Source organism: Corvus brachyrhynchos, unplaced genomic scaffold (genome assembly GCF_000691975.1).
Source record: "Corvus brachyrhynchos isolate BGI_N302 unplaced genomic scaffold, ASM69197v1 scaffold94, whole genome shotgun sequence".
NCBI classification, from domain to species: Eukaryota; Metazoa; Chordata; class Aves; order Passeriformes; family Corvidae; genus Corvus; species Corvus brachyrhynchos.
In genome coordinates, this window is record NW_008238330.1 from 11,963,880 (window position 1) to 11,975,025 (window position 11,146).

General features: G+C 42.8%; 1 protein-coding gene across 1 annotated transcript; it reads right to left on the bottom strand.

Annotated features, from left to right (window-relative positions):
• Positions 1-668: 668 nt before the first annotated feature.
• On the bottom strand, positions 669-8,071 carry GGCT (gamma-glutamylcyclotransferase). Its single transcript, XM_017734560.1, has 3 exons — positions 7,336-8,071; positions 4,028-4,163; positions 669-2,126 (listed from the first exon to the last, which is right to left on the bottom strand). Exons 1-3 carry the CDS (start codon positions 7,365-7,367, stop codon positions 1,977-1,979), a joined length of 318 nt encoding a protein of 105 aa, XP_017590049.1. The 5' UTR covers positions 7,368-8,071; the 3' UTR covers positions 669-1,976.
• Positions 8,072-11,146: the final 3,075 nt, after the last annotated feature.

An 11,146-nucleotide genomic window follows, 5' to 3' on the forward strand; every position in this document is an offset into this window, starting at 1 on the left:
CGGCGGCGAAGGGAGGGACGCCAGAGGAGGAGCCCACGGGCGCTTCCCTCACCCCTCTCCCGCCCCACACATGGTCTCTCCTCCCCAGCGGGAAGCGGCTCCTCCCTGCGCAGGAATAGCCAAAGGCTTCCCGTTCACCAACTCCGCATTCCCCTCCGCACCCACCCGGCCTCCTCCCCGGAGAGATGCCAGGGGTCCCCCTGCAGCCACCATTTCCCTCAGTCAATCTCCGCCCCCCGCAAGGACACTTCCAGGGTATTATTTCTGTTTTCTTCACCCATTTAAAAGCTGAAAAGCCCGAAGGTGCAAGGTAAGGGTAAGGCAGAAGAAGCGGTGCTGATGCAAAGGAGTGTGTTCATGCATAGTTTTGCGCTCCTATTGACATTACATCTATTAAAAAGCACAAACAGCCCATAGAGGCTTCAGCTGCGTTCCCACATCACCAGTTTTCACTTACATAAGCAACACAGTCTGCCCAGGGAGGTCGTGGAGTCTCCCTCTCCAGAGACATTCCAAACCCACCTGGACGTGTTCCTGTGTCACCTGCTCGAGGTGACCCTGCCTTAGCAGGGTGTTGGACTGGATGATCTCCAGCGGTCCCTTCCAACCTTAAACAATCTGCGATTCTGTGATATTCTTGAAGAGTGCACATTGAACAGGCATAGCAGTTTGGTAATCAAGAGTTTTATTTACTCAAACTAGACAGTGCTAATACAGAAAGTATAATGTTTCACAGCAGTCATCGTACCCAGCTCTGAAAACAGGCATATTACAGCAGGACAGCACCTACACATACCTGGCAGAAGTTTATAGAAAACATTTTATAGAGAGGAGACATGGTCAGTCTGTTATTTTATCATTTATCTAAGCAGTCACACAGTGACATCAATTCTATCTTACACCCCTCTGTACATCAAGAGAAAAAAAATACACTGTAGAGAAGATCTCTCAGTGATTTGACATCTCCTAGGTTGTCAAACTTTCCTCATCCCCCATAGACTAACTGCAGGGGTTGCAAAATACCACGAAAATAAATACTCTGTATGTTACAAAAGCTTCCAGTTTTGCATTGGATTGTCAAAGCTGTGGGGAGAAAAAACCCCCAAAAAACACAAGAGGCCAAGTTCGTTCGTTTGGGGTTTACCAGACAAACAAAGCCACAGAATAAATGTGCTAGGATTCAAAGGAAACTTCCTGATTTCACTGAATATGAGACCAAGGCCTAGACAGGCAAACAAGCCAGTCAAAAAGGTAATTAAAAACCTCTTTGAAATATCAAACTAAAACGAATTCTTTAAAAATCTCTTTGTTATAACTAACTAGTTCACCTATGACAATCACTAGACATTGAAAGGAGGAAGCTATGATGGTTTGAATGAGATGCTTTGCTGAATGTTGTCTTCTAGGCTGCCTTTTGGACTTACACTTAGAAACATGGAAGGAGTTAAAAAAATACTACATTTCTTTCTTTGTTAACTGTATAAACAGGAACTCCACAGCATCAGATAGGTTGGGGTTTAAACCATTACGAGAAGTAGCAGAGAAAAAGGTTTACCCTTAGAGTTTTGAGTTTACTTTGCATCTAAAAAAATCTAGTCGTGTATACAACTTTTAAAAACAGAGGGCCTGATCCTGCAGCCCTTATTCCTCAGAAAGCAACAGGCACCAAAACTCATGAAGACGGCCTTTTCCTTTTAAAAGGGTCAGTAAACTGGACATGAAGCACAAATTTGCATGCAGCACTGCATGACAAGTTACAGAATAATTTCTAAATCTGCAAAAACTTCAGCATGTACTCAAGCTATACATACAAAGAGAAGTTACCAATGTCACTGTGTCTTCAGACTGCAAATTATGTCTAATGGTTTACTGTAGATGCACAGCAAACTCATTTTTTCTTGATAAAGAAACTGCTGACCAGCAGTGAGAAGAGGTATCTAAATCAAGGTGAATGGCCAAGAAAATGCAGAGGTATTCTATGCAGAATTTATTTTCTCTCCTTTAATAGAAGCTTCAATCTCTTCCATGATTGGCACCGGTCCTGCATAGTTATTAGTTTCAATAGCTTCTAATTTCTCCTGATAACCAGTTGGCAAGCCATTCTGTTTTGCACCCATGCAGATGACCTATAATTAAAAGGGGGGGAAAAAAGGCCTTCAGTAATAGAAAGGACAGACTCCTCCAAATAATCACTTCAGTAGGAAGAACCATTTAAGTTACCAGAGAATTAATCTCAAACAGCGCTATTTGTACCTAAGGATAGCCACAGGCTTCTGGGAGACCACTGAAGACCAGAACAGCATGAATAAAATTACTCTGAAAAGGCTTTTAACTACCCTTATGATTCTGATGTGTTACTAAAGTGCACAAGACTCTATAATTAAGCTGTTATTCAGTCATTCCATTCTTTCTTCCAGAGAGGATGATAACTTCAATAATATATGATGCTTCTCACTCAGGTGTGACAGTAAAGCTGGCTAAAGGTTTAAAAAGTAGTTATTTTTAAAATTAAGCAGTTGAAATCCAAAGGACAACAATGAGTACCTAGACAAGGTACAGGAGTAACAGAAACAGATACTTAACAGTGAAAAAGCACAGATTCCTGAGTTTGTTATTGCAGATTTCCTTCCATATACAAAAGAAATGGAAGTATTGGTGTGGAAGAAAAGATGTGACAGTGAGAGGAAAAGAAGAAGTAGTAGCAACATGGCTGGAAGGAAACACCAGCAAGCTTGCATATATAAATGAATATTCTTAATATGTTTTCATGCATTTAATAGCATGCACTTCAAGATGAGGTATCTAGAAAGAATGAACTTTGCCACAAAAAGTACATAACAGTAGATGGATGTAGTTCAATCACTATGTGCTGATGCAGTCACCTTTTAAGTTTTTAGCTCTCCTGCCTGGTTAACTTAACAAAAAAAAAAAAAAAAGCTGAGGGCAGAGGAGAGGAACTAACAACTGCTCCTGACAGGACCAGGAGGGAATGATGAAGTTGCCAATAGTGGAGGTCTGCACTTATAGCATACCAATGAGAGCTGACACACAGCAGCAGACTACATATTAACTCCCTGAAAAGCCCTAAAGATCTGCCTTGCCACAAGGTGGGTTGGCAGGGAGGAGGTTTGTGGAATACCAGAGCCTGCTTTCTAAACAAGCCCTCTCTTCAGCAGTCCCACAGCAGCCGGCCTTAGCTGTGCTCCTGGAAGTCAATTGATAGGAATGAGTTCCTCAGTTTGGAGAAGGCGGCACACTTGGGATTTCACAGCCTCACACCCAGTTTCTTTACTTCAGGGAGGAAAAGCCAGCTGCAGTGACGTCTGTGTAGCAGCACTAACAGCTGCACCACTCAGACACACCACCCCAGCCTGGGCCTGCACCAGATCTCACAAGCTAAGCAGGTCAGGCCTGCTGTGTGACTGCATCATGTGTCTTTACAGAGTCAGTGTTGCAGAACAGTGTTGAAACACTTCTGCCTCATCAGCCATCAAGGGGGAAACCTGCAGTGCTCGGCAATGCTGCTGGAGTCCTGTGATGTACTGATGATGTGCCTGGTAAAAGGCAGCAGGCAGACGCCTGTATTAAGTGACAGCAAGTACTTCCCAAGACAGTAAGGATAATCCACGTCCTTGAAACTACAAGTCAGGTGCTGTATTTTCCCCACAGAAGCCTCCCTCCATCCTTTTAGTGGAGTACATTAATTTTTCAAACAGAGAATTGCTGCATATATGTGAACAATATCCTCCAGAAATCCCTGTGCCAATCGTAGCTAATTCACAAGTTAAATAGGGACTTCATGTAAGGCATAACTAAACCAAAAAACTCAAACTGATTTAGGAGGCCTGTAAGAGCTACCAATGTTCTGTGAGCATCATTACAGCAGTCCATTGCACAAGGACTGCTATACCTTTACAGTAGTCATGCCTTCCACCCACTGTAATTAAAGTGCTTATTAAATAGTACAGAAGTACAGCATTATAAATTTCTGTACATTCTTTCAAAACTAAAGTGATGCAACACCTACCTTTTTATACTGTGGAGAAGGGGGACCAGGGACATAGTCCTTCATCTGGTAGCTTCGACAGGTCAGTACCTTTCCTGCTTGAGTGTGGACATTAACTTCTATTGGGACATAAATGCCATCCTCAACTCCCTCTTGCCTGTAAAAGACATGTATTCCTTTCATGTCAAATAACTGATGCATCTTTCAAACCAACTGTGCAATTAAACATGTGGATTTATTAAAACAGAATTCAAGGCAGGACACTGGTCTGTGCTGTTAATATACTTCCAGAAAAACAAATAAAGCAAAACATATTTCAGTACTTTTTGTGCAAACTTGTTTCATATTAAAAAATAAATTTCTAGAGAAGCAGCAGCATTCAGTTTTGTCATTTCAGCTCTGGAAGAAATGATGACTCATGGTTAACTTGAAAAGTTAGAGAATATTCCTAAACTAATTACTGTGGAAGACAGGTAGTCTGAAAGAGAAACACAAGCAAGATCATCAGAATTAATGAGCCAGACACATGTTCATTAACTGCAACTCAGATAAAGAAACAATTGCAAAGTTTTATCTTGCCCATTGTGTTACATTTTAATAAGGGGAAACTTGCACAACTTGTGCAATGCACTTTCCAGTGAATAATCCAAGACACCTTTTAACTTGCACAAGACATACACAGCAATTATGAGCTAGGTCAGGGCATAAAACAATTTTGTTTATCTTTTTATTAGCAAAATCATGCTTAGAAAAAAACCCCTCAAAACCAAGGCTACTTATTGTCCTTAACCACCGGCATTTAGCCGCCAATAAAAATCTGAGGAAATAATAAGAAGTAAACAAGAAGCTTAACCAATACAAGAGTCTTTATAACAAAATTAACTTTAGATGTACTTTAGCTACAAGTCATAACATGGTTTTAGCTCTGCTTGTCCAATATAAATTTGACAACTCATCTTTTTTCAAAGACTTGCTACCATTTCAAGTTATTTAATGTATATAATGTGGGCCATGTTAGGTGAATAACTAGGTTAAGTGCAAGTACAGACTGGAAGCTAACTGCAGATTCAAGGCCAACAGACTACAAAATAAGTCATATGGTTGTGTGAGAGCAAGAAAACTGCTTAGTAACATCCTCTGCTAGACTCTATGAGGCAAAGTCATGATTTAGTCTGTAACTTACAGATTTGTGAAGTACAGAGGACAAAAAACCCCATAAAAGTGACTCTGAGACAGCAACAAAAATGAATTTGAAGCCAAAGAGTTCAGCCATCTAAGCAGCAGCTTCTCTTCCCATATTTGTTTTCTATAGATTACAGTGTTTTATTAGCATTTCAACTAATTACATGCAGCATCAATTACATATTCCCTCCTCCACTTCTGGATAAGAAAGCACAGACAACTCTACCCAGATTAGGAGGGGTAAAAAAAAAAAAAAAGGGGGGGGGCCTTTTTTTTTTTTTTTTTTTTTTTTTGGCCAAAAAAAAAAGGAGGTGGGCCTTTTTTTTTTTTTTTTTTTTATACATGGTAATTTCAGGAAATAACTTGGTTGAGAACCTACAAATATATCAGCTTGCATGCAACCAAAGGATCTCTAGACCTTCAGTATGAACACCTGCAAGTTGGTTGGGAGCAATTCTTAGAAGAGCACTGTTGACTATCATTATAAAAGCCAAGAACACATCCAATTTCCCTCCATTTCCAGTTCACACCCATGGCATCAATAAGACAGCTGGAAAAAAGTAATCTGTTATGCTAGTGTCCATGCTGCAGATTTTGGTGATGTTACAGCACTCAAGTTTCCAGCACCTTAACAAGCACTAAAGTTTATGCCAGGGATCTGCAATCCTACAGTATTTAACCGTAAATGCTATGTAAACACTTTTAGGAGTCAAAATGCAAAATACTGTCCCCATGGAGGGGAAACACTGGGCTACTATCAAAAGCAGATGCTGTCAGACAGGATCATCATACTTAGGAAGTTTTATGCTTCAGGAAAGCATGGTAAACCAGGAGATTTCAGTAAAGGTCAGCAGAAGGGGGTCAGGGCGTTTAAGTGCTCCTGTAAGCAAGAGCAGGGGAACTCAGGAGATCATAAAGCAGGGACATGTGAAACTGTCCCCAACCACAAGCATGCCAACTAGATGCCCTCTTGCTTGAGACTAACACTCCCAGCCAGGACAAGAGTGCTGAGAGTGCCCATTCCCATAACACACTAACAGAATTTGGGCAACAGTTTCTGTTGTATTTCAGGTTCACCATTGGCAACGAAAGCACATTGGAAGCAAGTTTCACGGCCAGGGGTTATAAGTACATATTTACACAGTGAAATTGCAACAGTACCAGAGGCAGGAGAACAGTGTTAAGGTAGTGCTTTCACTGCGTTTACTATGCCCTGCTTCCTTGTCCTCACTAGCCCAGATTTCTACTGGAATTGACAGTGAAACTGCTCAGAACAAACAATCCTTGTGTACCAGAAACCATGCTGTGCAGGCACATCTCAAAAGCTGCAACAAGCACATGGCAGCAGACAAAGTTTTGGGGATGACATTCCAGGTCCTGTCTTAGACCCTGCAAGAAGTCATGCTATTCCTTGCTTTGTTTAACCAGGTGGTCTTTTAGACTTCAGCCTGGGAACAACTTGCTCAGGGTCCCTTGAACTTCTCTTAATTACCAGGCACAGGTAGGACATTCTATACCATGCATTGTAAAGGTGTAGTCAGGCTCTCCCATTCAAAGGGGGAAACAATAACACCCTGGCTCCCTGCCTGGATGTTCCTCAAGCTTACAAAAAATTTAAATCCTTAGAAGAGAAGACTTGTCAAATAACCTCCTCAAAAGGTCCCTTTGCCAGTATTAAAGATCTCTCTCCTGCAGTCTTGTCCTCATCCCTTCCTTTTCTGCTACAACTGGAGTCTACAGATGTATACAGACAGAAATTGATGTCAGTCTCAAAGGAAATTCTCCCTAAAGTAAAGGGAAAAATGCAATAGAACAAATACATATTTTAGAATCTTGTAAGACACAGGAAATTGGGAAGACAGGTTAAAATAAAAAAAAAGGAGCCTGACCAGTATATCAGCTTCAAATTAAGGTCCACAGATTGTTAAAACACCCCTAAAAGTAGCTTTAGCTTGAAAACAGGGTTATTTTAATCACAGAAGTGTCAGAAGTCAATACACATACTGTGAAATAGAATTCCCGTATTAAAATCAAAAGCATCTTCTTGATTCCAACACCAACGCTTCCACACAGCTCTTTACCAAAAATTAACTACTTTTCAATTGCTCTCTAAAGTAGTAGAAGACAGGAAAAGTTAAGTCACCTACTTATCCAGCGAACTTAAATTGCAAGTGTTCATTTTCCACACTATTCCCCACACTTCGTCTCCAGGGCTCTGAGCAATGGTAGCTGTACCTCCATGCCAGACAGAACTTGTCCTGCCTTGATGATGGCCAAACTCGAGCTTAAAATCCTGCAAATGAAAGCAATGCAGAGAATCAATTTCCACTTAAGAGAAGGGCTGTTGGCTATTCTTGCCATGAAAGGGGCAGCCAAAAGACAGTAGCACACGTAGCCACTTGGAGACACAGAAGGAAGAGTAGAGAGGCAGGACCTGTTCCACCTCCCATCTCACGAGGGGCTGAAGTCAGCCATTTCCACCTTCCCTTAAGAAACAGCAGCCTCGGGACAAAGGGAATAGAGGTCAGGCAGAGAGCACTACTGATAAAAATCCTGGCCTGCAGAGACTGGATTGATATCCAAACCTCACAGAAGTCTGGCCTAAGCAGCTGACAATTTCTAGCAGTGAGAAGAAAGTGGAGCACTCCCTTCTCAAGAATAGCACACATACCCAATTCTGCAGTGAGCACAGCACTGCTGAAGAAGCGTCAGCTTGCCTTTTGTCCAAGTAGGCAGTGACAGGATTGCTGACGTGCTTCCCACTGGACGGGCCCTTGGCTAAGGTGTGCCACAAAGGAGGAAACTGGACTGGTGTGGTCTCATTCACCCCAAAAGATGTGCCTACCTGGTGCCAAGTCCTTAGCAGCTTTTTGTGATGTTATAAGACTTAAATGCTATATGCAGTATCCAGGAAAATAGTAAGGGTAAAGAAGCCTACAAGATGGTGAGCTTTGGGTCCCATCCTCATGCACTGGTAAGACCACCCAATCATAAAATACCATCCCTTGTATTTTACAATGTTTTGTGCCATCTCATCAGTCATCTGGAACATTCTTGGGTATTTTTAAGTCAAGGTAGATGTCTCCTTCAGTGAGTTTATTCAGGTTTTTTCAAGTAGAAACATTCTTTTAGAAATAATGTATCACTTTTTCTTACAAGCAATATCAAATACTAGTATATATGAAAAAAACAGTAATGAGTTATTGAATGTTATCAATGTAATTTCTCACCTGACTCAATACACTCAGTATCCCCTCCTACTTATTAACCAGTTTATGGGTCCTTCCCTAGCACTACAGAAGGGAAAAAAAAACCCCTCCCCAATCCAAAGCACCAAGATTTAAGAAAGACTACCTGCTTAACAACAAAAATAAAACCCAAACCTATGCAGCCCCACAGCTTTGCGAATTTCTTACGACCACCCTCTTGAAGCTGTAAGTTTGATTTGAAATATACACATGTACACATTAATATTCACTCTGAGACATATCACTCTCTTCTAACATATCCTAATAGATATAGGAAAAAGGTTGCAAAAAAATGAAGCAGTTGGAGGCTTACACACAGAAAAGCAGCACTTATCACAACACCAATCAATTTCTGTGTGTGTGCATTGAGTGACAGCAGCCTGGCAAAGCCACAGTTTACTCCATCAACAGAGTCATCTTCCTAGCCCATAAAATGTCCCCTATTTAACTAATTTCACTACAAAAAGGTTTACTTAGATGCACCAATTTATTTGCACAAAAGTCCAGTCAAGTCACAGACTGAAGTTACTGATGAGGACAAGTGATTGCAGGGCAGCCCTAAGGAAATACCTGGATGGAATCAAGTACTCTCACTGCAGTATCATTAAAAGAAAAAATAAAAGGAACAAGAAAGGGGAAAAAACCCACTGATTTTTACTTTATTCCTCCAGTTATATTTTCTTAGACCTGACCTGCACCACCCAAAAAGGGCAACAGAGATTGCACAGAAACAGCAGAGTTAGCTCTGGTTCTGGAAGCAGGAAACTCTAAGTTACACCATGTGTTCAACTGCATCAGGCACTGCTGGGAAGATGGGAAAAAACACAGTAGATACTTTCTTGGTGCAAGATATTGGTCTTTGGTCCTTCTTCTAAGTACCAGTATAATATCTTTTCTGTGCATGTTACACATCCCATTTCTTAACAGCTTTTGACTGAAGACTAACAAAGCTTTAAAAAGTAAAAGTAAAACTAGAGGGAAGTTTAGCTGAAGTTTAACTAAAGTTTTTACTTTAGGATCCAAAGCACTCCAGTTACAGGCCATTTCTCCTTTTTTTAAGTCCAAGTGGCACTATCTAAGAGCAATTAATAGGAATCAGCTCCAGTCTTCCTGCAGTCCCTCATTCCCTAGCATCAGTGATTTTCCAGCTGGAATCAAGGGAGTAAAGCCACCCGGTGTCGGCAGGGAACATAGCAATCGATCAAAGGCCAGCTAGAGAAGCCAGGGCTTGACTGCCTGCTCCTGAACAGCCAACCTGCAGTGGGACAAGAGGTGCTTACTGGGTAACCTGGAAATCGACCTGAGAGCTGGGAGAGCTGAAGAAGTTTGCTTTTATTCAGAGGTAAGCACACACTACTACTGCCCTTCTCCCTGCCTCCAAGGTCTGATCCTGCAAGGTGCTGGGCTCTCAGCATATTCAGTGGAGGGGTAGCTGTAAGTGCCTCATGATTTACAGGACCATGTCTCAGCTGCCAGGCTGATAGTCCCAAGAGACACCAAGTATCCGACTATGGAGAGTTTATTAATGACAAGTTTTTGGAACTTCTTCATGCACTCTAACATAGATAATTTCCTGCCAGTTACCCCAAGAGAACCTTCAAGTCCTCTTTAAGTGGTATCAGTTGATGCTCTGCTCCTCCAAGCATCCTTCCAGTTGCACAGATCTGTACATCAACAGCTTTAATGACCACAAGCTTGTATTTCCAAGCCTACACTAAAGCCAAGCTGATAGAATGCTACTTAATAACCCAGGGAAGGAACAGCCCTGTAGGGTGTACGAAGTGTCAGCTGCAGATGTGCAGTGCTGGGTGAAAACTCCCATCTGCCCCTCACACAGTGCAGGGAGAGCTCCTCACCTGCACCCAGCATGGCCAAAAGGAAGGAGGGATTTTGATTTTTTTTTTAACAGAACACCACCCTTGTAAAACTCCTAGAAGCCTGCCTGATAAACCCAGCTGAGCACCTAGAATCATAGAATGGTTTGGTTTGGAAGGAACCTTAAAGATCACCTAGTTCTAGCCCCTGTGGGCAGGGACACCTCTCACTAGACCAGGTTGCTCAGGGCCCCATCCAACCTGGTCTTGAACATTGCCAGGGATGGGGCATCCTCAACTTCTCTGGGCAACCTGTTCCAGTGCCTCACCACCCTCACGGTAAAGAATTTCTTCCTGCTACTTTACGTTTCAAAGTCTGTAGTGCAGGGCCATGGGTCACGGCTGGCAGCCTGGAAGGTTAAGCCCTGTCAGATAACCACGCAGCAGTGGGACTACCACAAACATTCCTTCTGCTGTGGGCAGCCCCAGCAGCGGGCCCTGGGTCAGAATCACAGGCTAGAGAGGGTTGGAAGGGACCTCCCGAGATCATCTGTCCAGCCCCTCCTGCCAAGGCAGGGTCACCTCGAGCAGATTACACAGGAACACAGCCAGGAGGGTTTGGAATGTCTCCAGAGAGGGAGCCCCCACACCCTCCCTAGCCAGCCTGTTCAGCGCTCTGCCACCCTCAATGTAAAGAAGTTCTTCCTCATGCTGAGGTGAAACTTCTTCCGCTTTAGTTTACGCCCATCGCTCCTTGTCCTGTCACTGGGCACCATGGCAAAGAACCCGGCACCATCCTCTTGATCGCCCGATCCGTGCTGGGGCCTCCCCCGCGGGAGGGACGGACGGGCTGCGGAACCGGACCGCACGCAGCCGCGGGGACACGCGGGCCCCCG